General features: G+C 42.1%; 1 protein-coding gene across 1 annotated transcript in view; it reads left to right on the top strand.

Moving 5' to 3' along the window:
• The window catches only part of FREM2 (FRAS1 related extracellular matrix 2), a 162,333-nt gene that overhangs the window by 87,788 nt on the left and 53,636 nt on the right, over positions 1-20,909 (top strand). Inside the window, exons 5-6 of the mRNA XM_039236089.1 lie at positions 9,079-9,204; positions 10,290-10,541. Of these exons, the coding sequence (XP_039092020.1) occupies positions 9,079-9,204; positions 10,290-10,541 (378 nt within the window). The remainder of the gene's footprint in view (positions 1-9,078; positions 9,205-10,289; positions 10,542-20,909) is intronic.

The raw sequence follows: 20,909 nt of genomic DNA, 5'->3' as shown, positions 1-20,909 counted from the left end.
TGACTATGCATTTTATTCAGTACATGAGTATCTACATCTGCTGGGAAGATAAGACATACACTTAGGAACTTACTCATGTAGCCTGAGGGACTGTTCAGCACCCATATGGATGTTCTGTAATATCTCTCATGCCTCCAGATGTTCTGAACGTCTGGCTGGGAGCACATGGTTCCAGGAGCACAGCTTGGCTCTGGCTGGGAAACCAAGCTCTACAATCATTAGAAATGACCATTCTCTGAAGAGTGGGTCCAGTCACTATGTCTTCCTGTGTCCTCTGTGCAGGAAGGCAGCCTGCCTTAAAAGGTGGACCCCACTGGGAACAAGTGCACCCCATTCCTCATCCCTGGAAGCCCTGGGATGGCCGTGAATAGAAGGGAGCTAATCTCCTAAGGGTCACCTGCACATCTCATTGCCATGTTGGTACTTGCCCTGCTGGCGAGAGAGGGGCCATCCAGGGACAGCTTTGGATATATAGAGATAGATTTTTTCTACAAAGCCCTTCTCCATTCCCTGAGTTTTACAGTCTTCTGTCATTTCACGTGACTGAAAAGAAATAATATCCAAAATCATAATTAAGCCGCGTGCTTTGCCAACAACAACATTGTTTCACCCATTCTTGTATATAAAACAAACAGACCCAAAAACAAAGTGATTCCTTCTCTTAGTCTATTAAATTTTCCCCAAAAATATATTAGTATAGGTGAACAAAATCAAGTATTCTAGAAATATAATCAAGATAATTCAGTATTATGTATCTGAATGTTCAACAGCTGTTTATTGAATATTTACTACATGCCAGGAATTCTGCTAAGAGGTTACGGATGCGGGTGCCACAGTGAAGAAGGCATGCTAATTCTGAAAGGGTATCTTTAGGTGATTACATTCCATGAAATTATTAAAACTGACAATACAAAATTCTGTGTGCTGTGATAAAGGAGCAATCAGCGGGGCGCCTGGGTAGCTCAGTCACTTGACTGTCTGACTTCAGCTCAGGTCATGATCTCACAGTTCGTGGGTTCGAGCCCCTCATCGGGCTCTGTGCTGACAGCCAGCTCAGAGCCTGGAGCCTGTCTTCAGATTCTGTGTCTCCCTCTCTCTCTGACTTTCCCCTGCTCATGCTGTCTCTCTCTCTCTCTCTCTCAAAAATAAATAAAACATTTAAAAAATTTAAAAAAAAAAAAAAAAGGAGAAATCACCCATAGGAGAAGCCTCTAACCTGGAAGAAGATTCTCGAGTTCCTGTTTATTCCATTCCCTAACTGTCAGACATAACACCATCTTTTCTCACTCTGAGAAGCATGCAGATATGAATTAATCTTAAGCATTTTCATTTCTGTTAAGGGGAAAATGAAGTTTTAGCTCTGTAAGAGCTAGTAAGTTTGGCTCTGTAAGTTTAGCTCTGTAAGAGCTCTGTAAGAACTAAAACTTGTATCAGGATCCCATTCCTTTTTTACCTTGTATAATTTCTAACCAGAGTAAATTAGTTTTATGTACTTTATTAGGAGAATACAACCTCAAATGTAGGTATTCGAGTACAGATACCTGGCATAGGTGTCTAAAGCCCATAAGTATTTTCTGCAATTATTTACAATGTACATACTTGAAGTATTTGCAAACTTCTGATTAAAAGGGGCTCATTCTAATGCCTTTATGATACCAAAAATCAACCATGAATCTAGTGAGTTAAATATTTGATCTGTGTACTCATTTTCTGTGTGACAAGATTAGGTTAATTCTGTACAATATATAGTAGAGAATAAACATACCATTCCAAAGAAAATGAGAACTTCTGTGTCAAGAATGCTAAGCCCATTGGCTACGAAGAAAAGGCCAACTTTTGTGTGCGGAGTGAGCCAAAGCCATTTCATGTGGTAGAATTCAGATGACATCGGCTATTGCATGAAACACAAACATTAATTATTATTTTTAAAAGATTGTACCATTGGCAAAGTTGACATAGGGAGACCACTGGCTAGCCTATAAGAGGAGTGTGCCAAATTGAAGCTCCAGAATTCATGAAATAGTAGTTGACAGCAGCTTCTGATGCCAAAATGATAAAGCATGAAGTTTCAGTCAGTGTGGAAGTTTTTTTTTCTTTTTGCATTCTGTTACCATGAAGCATGGGTCAATGTCTTGAGAGACAAACAATTCTAAATACTGGCTAAAATTACAGCGTGTGTCTGTTTGTTTCTGGCACCAAAAGGTGGATATGAAAATAGGTGGTGTAGAATAGAGCTATTTTAGTGATGTAAAACTTTCTGAGAGTTTCTACATTCCCAAAGTAAAAACTTTTAATGATATGCACAAAGATTACCCAAAGGTTTACTCTTACCAACATTTGTATAGTGCTAAAGGATAATTTTTGGATCTCAAGGCATCCTGAAAGGAACTTGTAATACTTATTATGATGCGGAGGCGCCTGGGTGGCTCAGTCAGTTGAACGTCTGACTTCGGCTCAGGTCATGATCTCACAGTTCCTGAGTTCGAGCCCCACATGGGCTCACTGCTGTCAGCCCAGAGCCTGCTTTGGATCCTCTGTCCCCTTCTCTCCCTCCCCACTCCTGTTCTCTCTTTCTCTCTCTCTCAAAAATAAATAATAAAAAATTTTTAAAGAAACCCTTCCATTAAAAAAATACCTACTAGTATGTGATTTAGATGTTTTCATTATTCTCATTTGTGTCTTTTTCAAGTCCCTGTTGAATTAGCCCGTAGCAATGAATTACTATGCCTGTTTGAGAGGGAAAAAACAGACCACAAGAATTTTAAGAGACGGGTCCGAGATCCAACGTATCAGGGACAGACTTCCTACTCACTACCACTTGTCAAGCAGGCTGAGGGCAGCGTGGTGGCCTGACGAGGAACCGGAATATCTTCTGCATCACTTTTGAATGTGCCAGACTTTCTAAAGACAACAAGCACTCAATGCCTTCCTCCATACACTGCACTTGCTTTCTCTGTTCTATTATAACAGAGATCTATAGAAGATATTTTGTTCCATCGTGTTTTAAGTAAAATCTGTTCTGTTTTTTTTTTTTTTTTTTAATCTGTTCAGTATGGTTGACAAAAGGTCGGCATGAACACTAGCTTTCACATGTAACTACAACTATTTTATTTCTGAGAACAAAAGTCATCTTTGGCCTAAGTTACAGCACAGTCAAACCTAAAAATAAAAACTGCACTTGGAGATCAAAGCACTCATTACAATATAGTTGCACTGACGAATGACGAATGCATTCACTTCACTCAGCTTTATCTTTCCAGATGCAGAATAATGAAACCAGTCTGAAAATATAAAAGTAACACATGTTCATTGTCAAGAATTCTGAAAGATTTAAAGAAGTAAAAGGCAGGGGAGCCTGGGTGGCCCAGGTGGTTAAGCATCTGACTCTTGATCTCGGCTCACATCATGATCTCACAGTTGCGTTTTTGAGCCCCACAGGGGGCTCTACGTGGATGGTGTAGAGCCTACTTGGGATTCTCTCTCTCCCTCTCTCTGTCCCTCACCTGTTTGTTCTCTCTCTCTCTCTCTCTCTCAAAATAAATAACTAAACATTTAAAAAAAGAAAAGAAGAGATAAAAGTCACTCATAAACCTACCACATGGGAAAGCCAGTGTTAACGGTTGGAGAGAATGACCCTGTAGTCATTTTTGTCTACGTGTCTCTATTTACTTAGCAGACAGTTTACTATAATACGGCTCTTGCTCTGTCTTTCAGTGAACACCTTCCCGGAGACTGCTGTAGTCTCCATTGAATGGGTTAGCTGGGATCTGATATACAACATGCTGCTATATTACATAATACAGAGATTATATTCATAAACATATCGTATATTTATACGTGTAACTTATATAATACTTCTATAACTTTATCAATATGACCATCATACAGATTTTGTTCCTTACACAACACTTTTATAATTTTATATGTATAAGTTTATATATAGAATTCTATGAATACATTGGATCTCTAATCGAATTTTCAAATACTTGTTTTTGGCTTCCTTTGTTCTGCCTCTGCTGTCTCCGCCAGCTCTATGTTAGCAGTAATTTATGGCTCTTGTAAGCTCAGTTGAGCCTTCTGTTTGTGTCTGGAATAAGTGCAGCTGCTCGCCGTTCTGAGCCCTCTTTTAGAACTAGATCATAGGGGTTATGATCTTGGACTTCATGATGGACTTCGTGGGTTCAAATACAGGCATTACCACCTACCAACCTGACCTTCTTCTGGTTTTAAACCTCTGTGTGCCTCCACATCTTCACAAATAAAATGACAATCATAATAGTTCTTACGTGAAAGCACTGTTGTCGGGATAAAACTAGCCGATATGTGTAAAGTGTTTAGAATAGGGCTTTGCAAATACTAAGAACCTCATACATATGAGCTAATAACTTTTAAGAATGATAAAAATACTGCTCCTTTCAAGGGTTTTTAAAAAGTTATGCTTACTTGGGGCAGTGTGCATATAAGCTTCCACTGTGTATATAAAATGAAGTCGAAAAACTCTGTGAACTGGAAAACCTTACAGAGAAGCCTTTCTTCATCTGGCCTTTTATAGCTTCTCCCATAGACACACATTTCTGCCCGCGTTAGGTCAACAAAAGACTTAAATATGGTGCTGGACCTGTTTACCCTCTTTCAGACAAAGTGTAGGAGTGAGTTTCAGAACTAGAAGCAAGCTCTGGACACCGAGAGAGAGAGAGAGAGAGAGAGAGAGAGAGAGAGAGAGAGAGAGAGATTCCTATTCTTATAAAGACACTAATCCCAAAGCGAGGTCCCTACCCTCTTGACCTCATCTAAACCTAATTACTTCCCAAAGGTCCCCACCTCCAACTATCATCACTGTGAGGGTTAGGACTTCAATGTATAAATTTTGAGGGACACATTCAGTCCACAGCAAACTTTAGTAAAGGGCACCCAGGTGGCTCAGCTGGTTAAGCATCTGACTCTTGATTTTGGCTTAGGTCAGGATCTCATGGTTGTGAGATGGTTATCCGATTTGGGCTTCACACTGGGTGTGGAGCCTGCTTGGGGTTATCTCTCTCCCTCTGCCTCCACCCCTCCCCCACTCACTCTCTCTCCCCCCACCCCCCACAAGGAAACAAAACTTTGTGTAATATTTCTACTAATGCAGTAGAATAAATCACCTGAGGATTGCCAAAACCTAGGTAATACCAGACTTAATTTCCATGAAAAGAAACTCATTGGAACTCATTGAAGACCTGACTTAAATATTTCATGACACCTTGGGTATTTTTTCTAATGAAGCACTATGATAATTTCTATATTGAAATTTTATGTTTGGTAAAATCCTACTTCAAAATAGTAGGAATAACTTTGCCCTTATAAAAACTCCTCTTATAAATAAGCAAGATATTTCTCTAGATGTCACTCTGTTCCCATTTACAGCAAATTTTTTTAAATGTCTGTGCCTTTGTGTTCCAGTTTCTCTCCTCCAATTCCTTCACTTTTGTCCCCTCTGCTCCACTGAAACAGTTCTGGTAAAGATAACCAGTGACTTCCCTTTGCTAAATCTAATGATCGATTTTCAACTTTCTTGACTTGTCAGTAGCATTTGAGACAGCTGACTGTTCCTGTTGTCTTAAAACACTTTTTGCATTTGACCTCCAGTATCCACACACTCCCTTGCTGGTTCTCATCACTGGGACCCCTCTTCAACCTCCTTTGCTCAGCCTTTCTTATCTCCCTGACTTCTAAATGCCCCGAGGTTAGTCCTTGGGTCATTGTCTTCTTTATCTACAATCTCTCCCTAAATGATTTTATTCTAACGTAGACTTCACCTACATCAAAATGCAGGTGCCTTCCACTTTTCTACTTTTCTATCTCCAGTCTGGACATGTCCACTGAAATCCAGATTGTGTGCTCAGCTGGCTAATTCGATATCTCAGCTGAAATTAAAACCTCAATTTTCCTATGTTCAAAATAGAACTCCTGATCTACCCCCGAATCTGATTCTCCTGCAGTCTTCCTCACCTCTGTAAACAGCAATTTCATCTTTCTAGTCGGTCAAGATAGCAGAATGTGGAGGCACCCTTGACTCCTCTGCTCTCTCACATTCTGCATCTGATCCCTCAGAAGATTCTTTGGGCTCTTCCGTTGTAGGGCCTGCACACAACCATATTATACCAGCTCCACTGCCACCACCTGATCTAGTCTGCTGTGATCTCTCTCCTAACTGAGCCTCCTAACTGAGCTCCTGGCCAGCTCCTGGCCCTCAGTGTCTCTTTATCTCACAGCAGCCAAAAATAATGTCCTTAAATTATGTCAAGTTATAGCATTCCCTGTTTAAAGCCTTCTCATGCTTTTGTATTGAGAAATGGTTGGGTTTACACAGAGACAATGGACAGACCACATATGAAACCACAACCCTGACCCACCACCTACAACAACTGGGAAGCCAAACCACAGCCTCTGTCCATAGCAATCAGCCCCAAATGGTCAAAATGTGATCAGTAACTGACAGCTTCCTTCATTTTTGTCCTCATTTCAACTTACAACCAACCAGAGAAACCAGAAGTGCACCCCTAACTAGTCACATAGGATGCCCCTCTTCCAGTTAGCCTGCCCACAGCTTCCCTGTGCCCACAGCCTCCATTCAGGGTGCACCTGCAGCCTTCCCCTTCTCCCGCTATAAAGCTTTCTGACCCTTTGGCCTGCCTTTGAGTCTGTGCCAAAGACAAGTGATAGTGGCTGACCCGCTTGCTACGGCAAAATGAATAAATAGCCCTTGCTTGTTTTCATCCCATTGGGTGGTCTTTGATTGTTTACACAATATTTTACTCTGAGTGAGACCCAAAGTCCTCCCAATGACCCTGAAAGTGCCAAGTGATCTTCCCACCACCCACCCCATCACTGCTCCTCGGGTCCCATGTCCTGCCTCCTCTTTTTTACCCAATGTACTCAAACCACGTTGGCCTCCTGGCCATTCCGTGTGCACACCTGGCACAACCAGACTTGAAGCCCTCTTCACTTTGCGTACAATTCTCTTCTCTAAGCTATGTACGTAAGGCATCTCATTACCACCTTGCAATCTCAGCTCCAATCAGAGACACTTTCCTATGTAACGCAGGCCCACCATGGCACAGTACCCTGCCGTGGCCCGCGACCCCCCGTCCCCTTCAGCACACTCTTCACATAACTCGTTACCTGCTAGCATACTATATATTCTTGTTTATTTGTTTATTTTCTTCTTCTTCCCCACCCCCAACTGGAATGAAAACTCCCTGAGACCAGGAATTTTGTTTACTTCCATATCCCCTCTGCCCAGTAGAAATGTCTGGCAAGTAGAAGTCACCCAATCAGTTTGATAAATGCGTAATTAGTTATAAGATCTTATGTACATCCATTATCTTTTTAATGGTACCATTTTTTAAGTTGGTGTATTAGTCAGAATCTCAGAAGGAATAAACGACAAACTCATTTTTTAACATAATAGTTTAATTTAAGTAATTTTAAAAGACTGTAATAATATGACTATTTACAAAGTTGAAGGCATGGTAAAGTGCCCCAAGGTTAATAAAAGCAGGCACCATTACCATCTCTAGGCCTGAGGGAAAGGGAAGGAGAAGTTAGCTGAGCCCAGAGAGTGAGCTAGAGAGGCCAGTGGGCACCATGACCTTTACTTGGGGGAAGGGGTGTGGTCAGCCCTGAACCCTGAGGGAGCCAGGGGAATGAATGCCACAGACCCCATTCTCTTCTTGCCCTCCAAGTCCCGCCTGTGCCTCCCTTTGGCTGACCCAACTGGAAGCTAAGGCACAAGGGAAACCTTTGATGTGGTCCACATTAGCCAGCTCCTGGGGGACAGGGCAGGGTGGAGAGGATGGAACATGGACCCCAAGCGCCTGTGTCCACTGTTCCAGTGGTCTTTTATAATCATGAAAAGCAAAGTGGCTTTTACTGTTTTAAAAATAACCATGAAGCATTTTTTATGTGTTTGTGAGACTTGCAGTGAAAGAGACTCCCAGTCAAGTACCAAAGTATCTATTGGGAGTTACCATGTCAAATTATTGAACTGAATGTCTTCCTGCACTAAACATAGTCTTACATTGAACTGTATTTTTCACTGTATTTTAATTATGCCTTTCTATTATTTAGTGTGCCTTTCAACTACTTTAAAAATGAATCATTCAGATTTATTATGTAAATATAATGTTGTATACTCTGCATTGTTATTTCTCTAGGAGAGGAAGAAAGCCACAGGAATGGTACTCATAGCTGATAAATAGATTTGAGATTAAAAAAAAAGAGAGTACTAGAGTACTCTGAGCCAACAAGCCTGGGTGGCTCAGTCGGTTAAGGGTCCAACTTCAGCTCAGGTCATGATCTTGCAGTTCACCATGGGTTCGAATCCTGCATTGAGCTCTGTGCTGATAGCTCAGAGGCTGGAGCCTGCTTCAGATTCTGTGTGTGTGTCCCTCTCTGCCCTCCCCAGCTCATGCTCTGTCTCTCTTTCTCAAAAATAAATAAACATTTAAAAAAAATTTTTTTTAAAGGGTACTGGGGTAGACATTACAAGGTTTGAGTTTTAATTTGGACTCAACCAGAAGGAGGCCTTGGCAAATAAGTTCAACTCTCTGCACCCGAGTTTCTTCATCTGTAAAGTATGAGGTAAGACAGGGTGACTTCCAATGTCTCTTCTGCCTCTACAATGTGTCTATACCATCGGAAGGTGTTGATCTGTGTCAAGTGAACAAAGCTGGACTTAAAGGAAGTATGTCAACAGCATTTATTAATTATTAATATTAGTTGATTATTTTAATTAATTACTACATAATTAATAATATTAATTATTAATATTTTAAAAAGCAACTACTAGAGATTTTTATCTATTTATCTATTTTTGCAATGTTGAATATTATTTCAAGGCTAAGAATTCCCTGGCCCAGAGTCTGCACCCTTTATACCTGCTTTGGCCTCCCTCTTCGCTTTCCTTCCCCTCACACTGTGGCATTCTGAAAGAATATGCAAGTGAGAAGAGTTGATTATGAGAGCAGTGTTACTTTGCACAGGATTGCTGAAGTTCAGATGAAAATAATAGTGACTGTGATCGTGTGTTCTCCTTAGAGTCGACTGTGTTTATTCCCCAGTCGGAATACTCCATTGAAGAAGATGTGGGTGAGCTGTTCATTCCCATCAGAAGAAGTGGAGACGTGAGCCAGGAACTGATGGTGGTCTGTTATACACAACAAGGTAGCTTGACTTGCCACTGAAATGAACTATCCCCACAAACACATAGAAATAATAAGCCTTTCTGACATGTCAGAGCCAGAGCATTATGCCTTGAGTGCTATGCTTTATTATTACAGTTTTCACAGAGAAAAATACCTGCACTTATCCAGAAATCTTCCTTCACTGTTACACATTGGGGGACTTCTTCCAAGATGGCCTGAATGACTGCTGTTACCTCTCAAAATACATCTGATTCTTGTGGTACTTATTTTAATACTCCAAGCCATTTGGAGTGTGAGAAAGTGAAGTCCACTTTCCCTACCCAAACCTGATCAAGCGGAAGAGAGTTATTTAAGAGAGAGAGAGAGAGAGACAAAGAAATGCATACTGAAGGAAAAGAAACTAATTTTAAACTAGTTTGAAACTCATTGCAATCGAATTTCAAAATATTTCTTTTGCTCATTAGGTAAGCCTCCTCTGAGAGATGATTTTATGTAATACAAAGTTAAAATTAATATATTATATTCATTAATATACTAAATACTTCCCTAAGAAATAGGTCAAATTTCTAAAAATGTAAAAGATAAGGTCAAAAGGTCATATGTGCCATTGATATCTGGGCATTCATGAAAATTCCCACAGATATACATAGATGAGTTGAAAGGTGGTAAAGAACAGTGGTGAGAAGCACAGACTTCAGTGTTTCTGGGTCCCAGAGCAAGGGACTTAACCTCTTTCAACTTCAAATGTGTAAACCCCAGCGGAGGGGTTGAGAGGATTAAGCAGGCAACGCATGTAAAGCGCTTGGCACTTTGCACACGGTAAGCACTTGAATAGTAGGAGCTCTGATTGTGTAATGTGTTGTTCTGAAAGACCAGCAGCAGGAAGTAGAGGAGAAAACACTGGGAATGTAATCTTCTCCATGTGGTCGAGACCACTGTGAGGGAGGAGACTCGTAATGCTACAGTGCCATGCAGGTGCTATGGCACTTTCCAGGGAGGTATACTAATCGACTGTGAAGGTGTTGCATATGAAAATAACGGTTTCTGGAAACACGCGTATGTAATGTGTCCGACGTAAATGCCTTTTGGATCCTCTGTCTCCAGGAACGGCAGACGGAACTGTGCCAACATCAGTGCTGTCCTATTCCGATTACATATCCAGGCCTGAAGACCACACCAGCGTCATCCGCTTTGACAGACACGAGCGTGAGAAAACATGTCGCGTCGTTGTTATTGACGACTCCCTGTATGAAGAGGAGGAAACGTTCCATGTCCTTCTGAGCATGCCCATGGGTGGGAGGATTGGATCAGAATACCCGGGGGCTCGGGTTACGATCGTCCCTGACAAAGAGGATGGTAAGTGCTAATTTACTTGAAGATTATCCCTCCTACCAGGCAGACCAACATCAGGCACAACCTTCTAGACAGAAAAATAAGAGTGTATGAAAAGTATGCATCTTTATTTTATGCTTCATTTTGTAGCGTGACTAAGTTTCAAAGTTGGCCGCATCAATCCATTTGACTTTCTTGATTCAGTGTTTTTAAAAGGCAAAAGTCACACTTGTGTACGCCTTCTCCCTCTGTACAGTGCCATTTACAATGCCAGTTACCATCAGGTGATTTACCTTTTCCAGTTTCATGAGGAAGAATCGAAGCAATAATCAAGTTAACTTATTTCCTTTCTGTTTGTTTTGTCTTGCTTTTAAAAGCCTATGGTCTGCAGGGTTAATCTCAGCATTTGACCTTGTTTCACAAAGAAACCCATCAGACAAGGCTGTTAAGAAACAGATAACTAGAAAGATAATAAATGTACGGAGAATGAAATCCCACAGGCAGCTCCCTGCACCAAAAAGGGAGGGGGGATTATCTTAGAGGGAAATTCAATTATCAGAAAATAATCCCATGGATGTGGGGGCGAGGGGGGGAGGGGCATGGAGGAGGGCACTTGTGGGGATGAGCACTGAGTGTTATGTGGAAACTAATTTGACAATAAACTATTTGTAAAAAAATAAAAAAATAAAAATTGAGGAAAAAAAAAAGAAAGAAAGAAAATAATCCCGCTTTCACAATAGAAAACGGAGAAGGGTCTTAATCTTTCCAGCTCAAGGAATAGTTTGTGCCTTGAGAAAAGAGGACCAGAGGGCAGATTGTGAGTAACCTCACAGGGAACAGAGAGAACGGCAAACTGAGAAGACCCCCGCTCCCTTAGTACTTGAAATATTTTTCTTTCCCTCGTAATAGATTAAAGAGGAAGAAGCTGGATGGATGAATCTTTTGGTTCAGAGAGGAGCTGGAGGAAAGTCAAAATTCTTCCATCCCAAATAAGCAGAAAACTCAGGAACGGGATTATAACCTACCAGGGAGGGTCTGTGATAGTTAAGGGACAGTTAAGTTAAAAGGGTAGTAACGTGGGGCACCTGGGTGGCTTAGTTGGTTAAGCGTCCGACCTTCGCTTGGGTCATGATCTCGTGGTTCGTGGGTTCGAGCCCCGCGTCGGGCTCTGTGCTGACTGCCAGCTCAGAGCCTGGAGCCTGTTTCGGAGTCTGTATCTCCCTCTCTCTCTGACCCTCCCCTGCTCACGCTGTCTCTCTCTCTCTCTCTTTCTCCTAGAAATAAATAAAACATTAAAAAAAAAAAGGGTAGTAACATGGCTTCTGAGCTTATACTCAGTGCCAAACACAGCCCTGGGTCCTTTGTACGTCGTCCTAACAATCCCGTGAAATACGTAATGTCTGGTTTTTGTTTTTTTACTGAAAAGGTTTAAAAACACTAGTGACAAAAATTAGGAATTGATTTTGTCAAAAGGCATTTTCTCTCTTCTGTCTCTTCCCTTTCACTTCTAATACCACTACTTTAGTCCAGAGAGATCCTTTTCATCTCGCGTGTAGATTATAGTGAATTCCTCACAGGTCTCACATCCTGGTATGTCTTCCCACGCAAACCCTTCTTTCCAGTGCCACCAATCTAATCTTTCCTAAACTCAAGCCCATGCCTCTCCTCAGCATAAAACCATTAACGGCAAAATGTTACCATTATCGGGAGGATGGGAACATTCCCCTTCCCTCAGTCAGGAGCCAATAATGCACAAGAGAGAAAAAAATAAAGTGTTGCTTCATCTGCTCTGGTGGTGTAATGGTTGAGAAACCTCTAAAGACTAAAGTTATTTCTAAACTAAAAGCTAGACTTATAAATGTTACTCGACAAATATTGTAGTTACTTTCTTAAAAATATAATGGTCCATCTGGTCATGATAAGGAAGGAAAAAGAAAGAAAGGAAAAGGAAAGGAAAGAAAAGAAAGGAGAAGAGGGGCGCCCGGGTGGCTCAGTTGGTTAAGCAGCTGACTTCGGCTCAGGTCATGATCTCACGGTTTGTGAGTTCAAGCCCCACACTGGGCCCTGTGCTGACATCTCAGAGCCTGAAGCCTGCTTCAAATTCTGTGTCTCCCTGTCTCTGTGCCTCCCCTGCTCATGCTCTCTCTCTTTCTCTCTCTCTCTCTCTTAAAAATAAATACATGTAAATAAATAAATTTTATTTATAAAATAAATAAATGTAAATAAATAAATGAAAGGAGAGGAACAGAGAAGTAGGCACAGAGAGAGTTGGTCTCAAGAGAACAAATCAAAGTCAGACTAAGAAGGAAGAAGATGACAGTCCAAGAAATTAGTCGAAGAAATGAAAGAGCATGATATCCAAGGAGGAAAAGGAAGGACAATCCAGATGAGAAAAGACTAGAGACAAGCCCAGGAGGGTCTCCAGAATAAGCCACTTCTTTCCCGTCCTGCTACCCGTTGGCGGGGCTCGTCTCTCTCTCCACAGCTCTTTAAAATGCCCCTAGCACAATGAACACTGCTTACAGCTCTTTCACCCACTTTCTTTTTAAGTCTTCCACAGCTCAGCTCTGAGAGCACTGTGACTTCTCATCCCTGGGAAGAATCATTCCCTGCACCACGTAACACACACAGCAGATGGCACAAACTCTTCCTGGGGCTTGATCTCCACCCCGAAGGTGAAGTTGTGGTGATGGAGCTTGCTGTTCAGTACAGTAAGAAACAACGTGAGGATGGCTTACACACTTCACTTATCCACTGCTGCCTCCCCACAAAGGTCTTTTGGATGAAGTATTTCAGAGACCGCCCTCCCCCACCCCCACCCCCCCGCCGGCTGAATGATGATTTATAGTACTCTTTCAGTGAGATTTTCTGGTGTGTGAAAAATCACTGCCGATCACTACATCAGATGTCCACCCTTGGCACAATTAACAGTCGTGACCTATGGTGCCTCGGACCTGCACTTGGAGCTCAACCTTTCTTTCTCATTGACTCCTTGCATTTTGTTTCCTCCTTGACAATTAGCAGCATTATTTTCTTTCCCTTTTCTTACTGTGCTAGATACGACTTTTACTATAATGTTGCATAGAAGCAACAGAATCTGAAGCAGGCTCCAGGCTCTGAGCTGTCAGCACAGAGCCTGACGTGGACCTCCAACACATGAACTGCAAGATCGTGACCTGAGCCGAAGTTGGACGCTTAACCGACTGAGCCACGCAGGTGCCCCAGGAAGGGATTCTTAGAAAACATGATGTCCCTGCTGGAATTTGAGGGCAGTACCAGAGTGCCCCAGGGAAGAGAGAAGGAAAGTATGCTTCCCGGGGAGCAACTCTCAAATGCACATGCCGAGTGCAAGGGATGCGTCCGGGGGCTGACAGTGTGGACATAGCAGCACTGTGCAGCACAAAAGTGTGAATAGTAAAGACAATTGGAAAAATGGAGAAGGGGTCAATCTCAGAGGACCAGGGTGCCAGGTAGAGAAGTTGTATTTTATTGTTGAAATAGAATTAGGGAATGACTTTAAGAATTAGGCTTTAAGCAGAATGACAAAATCAGATTCATATTTTAAAATATCACTCTGCCTAAAATGGAGAGGATAGATTGAGCTACTCGGGAAGCTGTTGGAGAAATGCAGCTGATAGACGACAGTGGCCTGAACAGGTTGGTTGTAGGTGGATGAAGGGTCCGAGAGGCATCTAAGAGATGTGCTGGGAAAGAATGGGCATTACATGGTGATTGACTGGACAGGAAAGTGGGAAGAATTATGCTTTAACTTCTCTCTAGGGCAGTTGGGTGAGTTGGGTGAAGAGTGGTCCAGTTCACCAAGATAGAGTGAACAGAGTAAAAAACATGTGTAGGGGAAAAACTATGAGTTCATTTAGAATGTGTGAGTGTGAAGAGCCTGCATGATTTCAAAGTGCTAGACATGGAGCAGGAGAATGGAGATAGGGATCTGGACATTAGGACAGAGCTGTGCACTAGACAGATTGTTACATGTTATCTCTGTTGATAATAATAAAGTCATAGGAGGGGTGCCTGGGTGGCTCAGTCAGTTAAGCGTCCCACTTACGCTCAGGTCATGATTTCACCGTTCATGGATTCGAGCCCCTCATCGGGCTCTGTGCTGACGGCCAGCTCAGAGCCTGGAGCCTGTTTCCAATTCTGTGTCTCCCTCTCTCTCTGACCCTCCTCTGCTCATGCTGTCTCTCTCTCTCTCAGAAATAAATAAAACATTAATAATAAAGTCATAGGAGAAGATAAGATTGCTTAAGAGGATATGCAAAAATCGTTCCCATAGGATTTATAATATGGGCGTATTTTACTCAATTCTCTTATTTTAAAGGACAGAATGCATTTCATGAATGCTAGGGAAAGAATGGGAAAGAAAAAGGTAGCCACTAGAGGGATATGACAATCCCAGTACAGAAAGTGTTAGAAAGTTTTATTCATGTCTCTAATACTCAGTTTCCATGAGTAAAACGGGGATGGCAATTTTACCTATATTTTTTTCATTTTAGAAGTTGACGTCTAATGAGTGTGTTTTGCCTGTCACATGCAGGTTAGAAAGGAAAACAATACTGCTAGCCATAAAGTACTTTCATCGTGGTTTAACGGGGAAAAAAGTCAAATTATACGCATGCTCAGTAATACTGATACATACTAACAGTTGTCACTTCTGGGCACTCACTACCTGCCAAAAATTTTACATAAATTATCCAGTTAAATCTCAAAACAACTCTATGGAATAGGTAGTTATCTCCTTTACTTGACACACAGAAAAACTAGACTCAGGCTAAGAAGAGTGCTTAAGAATACACAGATGTAAAGTGTTGGATATAAGTCCTAAACATAGGTCTGTTTAACTCAGAATTGGTGTGCTAATGAATCCTGAAACTCATCAAGGGGATTAGAATGGAAGCAATACCTAATGACAAATTGAAGGGAGGCAATTGACCTGAAATCTAGAAAGATCTACAGGTCCATACTGGTAGGGAGGGAAAGTGTATTGTTTCTGAGGTTGTCCAGCCTCTCACTCATTAAAAATTATGTAAATGGAGTAGGGAAAATGGCCAAGCCTGTTACGTAATCTGGATGAAACATTCCTCCTGACTTTCTAACATTCTTTGCTCTGAATGCTGTGTCTGGGTCTATGATAATGGGTACACCAGATGACAAATCCTCCAACCATTCCCCGACTAATAAGAAATAAATATTTTGTAACTTTGTAACTCAGAGCAATCAGAATTTTAGAAAGTGAATTGGTTCCCTAAAGTGAATCGATTCCTCAGCTAAGTAATGAGATGGGGTTTCAGTGCCTGCACGGTAGAGAATCAAGAACTGACCCAGATGTGCCTTTTTCAGGTACCAGTATCTGAGGATCTCACCCAGAACCACTCTCTGTGGTCTGAGAGGAGAGCAGGGGCCTAACGTGCAGAAATATGTCTGATAAATCTATGTTGAATCTTTAAGAAACAGCTAATGCCTTCATTGTGTCTGGGAGAGACTTCCACACAAGCTACACACTGACACAAGAATAATGCCGTCATTTTGTGCAGCTCTTCCACACATCCTCCATCAATGTCCTTCATGCGCACAACCTCAGTAATGGTTACAGCATTTGTTCACCAGGAGGAGTATTAAGTCAGGGCTAGCAGTATTTCACTAATCTTTGCTGTCAGCCATTGGAAGTTAATTAAGGAAGATTCAAGCTGAATCCATTTTCTGCTTTTGTGTGACAGCCTGCAGGGGTTTTAGCTAAAGTGGCTGGCTTCCTCGACCACCCTGGACAAATTACCATTCTAGATATGAGCCAGGGACATGTAAGAGGCAGCGTGGTGAGCCCCATGGTAAATGTAACTCAATTCAGTGCCGTTCAAAAGCCCACTGACATCAGAAAAGCTTTCTCAACAGCAGGGCTACTTTAGAGGGGGAAAAAAACATTTCTAATGCTAGAAAAATACATTACGGTATGGTATGAGGGCAAAATATGTTTTATTCATTTGTGCCAAGCTTAAAGACCTGGTCACCATCCTTTTTCTTCTCTATTACCATTATTTGATTAAGGTAAACTCCAATTAAGTAAAGCCAGGCCAGTCATTGTATGGAATAGCCAAGTTCAATTAAAGTAACAGCTTGACAAAACCAAGTTACATTCTGATTGAGCATACCTGAGTGAAAACAATATTAAAAATCAAGACATGGGAAAATGAGTCATCAATTCATTACAGCCATTAGGAGACTATTTAAAATAGTTGATGATGCTAAGGATTTAGTGAACGCCACTGGATGTTCAGTGAGGGAAGGGTATTGCCAGAGTGATAAGGATTATACCAAGGTTGCCACATGGCAAAGATTCTAGATACAATGATGCAAATATATACACTTTGAAAATAACAATAGAATAAAATAGTAAAAATGAAATATACTGCCATACCAAAATTAAAAAAAAAGGTTGAATCTCACATATACACACAGAGCAAATATTTGTTACATGTTTACAGCGTGTGACAGGGGAGGACTACAGAGACATTTAAGTGCCAGGCCAGAATCTCACAGTGCTTCTAGTCCATTTGGTAGAAAAAAAAAAAAAAACTAAGTGCATAAAATGGCAAAGGAGAATGATTCATTTCAGTAATAACCTGAAACAGTAAAAAGGAGACTAAGAAAGCAGAGTGGGATTAAAGGCAATTGCATGGTCACTCTGTGAGTCAGAGGAGGAAGAGAGAAAGGCTTTACCAGGCAGAAGAGATTGAGGTGAATGGGGAACAGAGCAAAGTGTTCCAAGATTACACGAGTGAAAGCTTGAGGGAGGGAAAGGCTTTGAGAGCAGGAGACAATCCAGTTTGGCCAGGTTTGGCCTTTTCTGAGAAAGATTGAGTGCCCATCTCCTTAGACTGACTCTTAGACCAGGCTGTAGACACACTTTACTATTGTCTAGTCAAGGAATTTTGACCACCCCACTTTTCTTCTTGGGTCTGTTTCCTCATTTGAAACATACGTGTGTTATCACCTGGACTTCTTACCTTACAGAACTATTGTGAAGACCAAACTTGATCTGTGTGAAAGCACTTTAAACATAGCCAAAGAAAAGAAAGGTGGGCATCATGAGTCTGCAAAAGAGGTTTGAGGTCTATCATGTGTGCCATCGAATAAGAGGAATTCTGAATTTGTTGGTAGGGAGCACTAGAAGTGTTTAACAAGAGCACGGACTAATCAGAGCTGTACTGGGAGGTTATCGATTAGAAAGCAATGTAAGTGAACAAAATTGGAACCTGAAGTGTAGAGTGAGATGGTGAGGCTAGAAAAGAAACAACCTGCTGTTATAAATACCTGCTATGACTTGGACTTCATGCATGTAGGAGGGAAGAGGGGAGTTTTTAAAAAACTGTGTGCTTGACAGGCTCACAGAAGGGAGGTGTACCATTCATTATAGGAGGTTAGGCAAGGGAACCAGCCAGAAGAAAGGAGGTTGGAAGAAGATGAGAAATTCTGTTTAAAGATGCCAAGTTCAGGTTAGCTATGCGATACACCAGTGAAACTGGGCAATAGACCTCCGTAACTATGGAACTGACTAAGCTGGGGTTAAGGATTTGGTCTGCGTGTGGTGTTGCACACCAGATGCTCATAACTGGAATCAGAAGGATGAAAGAGATTCACAAGAACGAGGGGAGAGAGTGAAAGGCTACATGACCGTGCAGTACAATTTCACATACATTTCTGATAAGTCAAGTGAGTAAAGTAGAATAATGAAAGGTTATTAGAATAGATGTCTATTAAATATGAATATACTGATCTGGGTGAGGCTGTTAGTTGCAAATAAGTACTTAAACATCCCTTGCTATATAACAGGAATATTGCAGGAATGTGCAGAATGACACACCTTATTGGAATTGCCAAGCAGTAAGTACACTATTAGACCCTTTAACCTGGTTTAAATGTTGTCCTTTTTTTAAAATAACTAACATTAAAATAGTATGGTTTTGTTCCCTCCTTTTACACTTTTCAGTTGAATTTAAGCCATCTTACGATAAAAAGTTTACTTCATATCACTTTTTAAAATTATGATGGTTTCCGGAGTGGGTTGCAAAAATTAGAGGCCTAATTCATTTCTAGCAAACTCCGGAGTGGGAGAGGGTAAGAAAAAGAGCATTTGTCAGTGTGAATGAGTGAGTCATCCACTAAATCTGAGTAGGAGGGTCCAGAGAAGTGAGGCTTGGCCTTTGGGAGGACCCTCAGGGTCTCTATCCGCGGTTCTGTCCACCTAATTCTGAGCCTGGCTGGCCCCAGAACCCAGTAGGTCAGCTGTAGAAGGGAACAGCCCCCACAGCAGGCTGAGGTGCGGGGCCATGTATTAAAATAAGGCAAAAGACCCAGGGTCCCGAGGGACTTCATTAGCAACAGAAGTACATTCGACTCAACCTGTTACGGTCAGTAGCTCTGAAGGCCGTTGGTGCTCTGCTGTGGTGAACCCCCCTGGTCTTTTCTAAACTGTTGATACAATGCACCACCCACAGCAGGAAGGGCATGAGGGGCTTTGTTCTACCGCACACGCACACTTGGCCAGCAGCCACTTGACTCTCTCCTGCTAGGCGCATGAAAGCATTCAACCCCATTACCAGAACACAGAGAGGCTCCAGAGTTCTCTATGAGAACAGCTAACCATTTTGTATAATTTACACTGAGGAATGACCTTATGGCCCACAAGAAAGTGAGCACAGGGAACGGAGCCAGGACACAGAGAGCCAGTCCACCCAGAAAGAGGCTCTTGACTTCATGGAGTGTAAATTTGCAGGCATGCGGTTGGGTAGAGTGGTTCTAAGATGTTAAGACTGCGATACTGAACAGGACCACACTGACCACACAGTATTAAATTAACCCATGTCTTTATTTCTTAGGGCTTCATAGATATCCTATATGTCATAAAATAATAACTAACATGAGCCCCTTGTTAGGTGTGCTAAGGCTTTAGTTATTTTGTTTCACATGCAGACACACACACTATGAGCAAGGTTTACTTATGCCTCAGTTTCATCATCTGTGAGTGGTTAGGTAGCTTGCTCAAGGTCACATGGCTGGTAAATAGCGAGGCTGACTGTTGGGTCCATGGCATGAACCATTAGGCTGCCCACCTCATGGAAAATACACCGCTGCCTTCTGATTCCACACTGGACAACTCAGAGTGTGAGGTATCCTAATATAGAGCTTGACAAGATAAAGCCAACTAGATACTTTTATATGCAAACAGCAGCCGAGAATGCTGGAATAATTAAAAATGTTGACAGTTCCAGACATTAGGCATAAACTATGTACACAGGCTATAACTGGTTCACTTTTTTTTTTTTAATGTTTTATTTATTTCTAGGAGAGAGAGAGAGAGACAGCGTGAGCAGGGGAGGGTCAGAGAGAGAGGGAGTCACAGAATCTGAAACAGGCTCCAGGCTCTGAGCTGGCAGTCAGCACAGAGCCCGACGCGGGGCTCGAACCCACGAACCGCGAGATCATGACCTAAGCGAAAGTCGGACGCCTAACCGACTAAGCCACCCAGGCACCCCTAACTGGTTCACTTTTTACCCATTTGACTTCCTCAAGGATCATTAGGAAAGCATAGCGGTGCATTCCGGTACTTCAGCCAGACAAGGAACAGCATTGCTTTTTCCACATCATTTAGCAACCTGCCCCGGGGAAAGGGCCGAACTTGCAAGGATTGGCTCTCTTGTCAAGTCCTCATGATGGACAAATGCTGTCTTGTGTCTGTTTTGTCTTTTTAGTGGTAACACTAAATGTCACCATCTCTTCCACACGGGGGAGTGAATGGCTGAAAATTTTCCTTCACAGTCCTAGAGAAATAAACACCTCCTTCATCCTTTTTCTAACAGACAGGCCCTCAGTCTGTCATACTCGCACAAACATTTGAATCACGTATGTTTGTACATTTCTCTTTTTTCTAAATGTTTTTTATTTATTTCTAGGAGAGAGAGAGAGAGAGAGAGGGAGACAGCATGAGCAGGGGAGGGTCAGAGAGAGAGGGAGTCACAGAATCTGAAACAGGCTCCAGGCTCTGAGCTGGCAGTCAGCACAGAGCCCGACGCGGGGCTCGAACCCACGAACCACGAGATCATGACCTAAGCGAAAGTCGGACGCTTAACCGACTAAGCCACCCAAGCGCCCCAACATTTCTTTATTTTAAATATTTGCTGAGCATCCCCAAGGTGACAGATGCTGTGATGGGGTAAAAGCAATGCAAGATTTGTCCTGCCCTCAGCTCACATCTTTATTACACCCTACTGAGTGCTGGCCACTGTCCAAGCACTGAGGACACGGTGGTGAACAGGGTGGGTCCAGTCTGTAGAGACCAACAGATACAACAAGGCAAATGATGAGACCAGGCTCCTCCCG

The sequence above is a fragment of the Hyaena hyaena genome, unplaced genomic scaffold (assembly GCF_003009895.1).
Source record: "Hyaena hyaena isolate Hyena2069 unplaced genomic scaffold, ASM300989v1 scaffold_106, whole genome shotgun sequence".
NCBI classification, from domain to species: Eukaryota; Metazoa; Chordata; class Mammalia; order Carnivora; family Hyaenidae; genus Hyaena; species Hyaena hyaena.
Note: the sequence above shows the minus strand (reverse complement) of the source record. Positions and strands in the feature narration are given on the sequence as shown.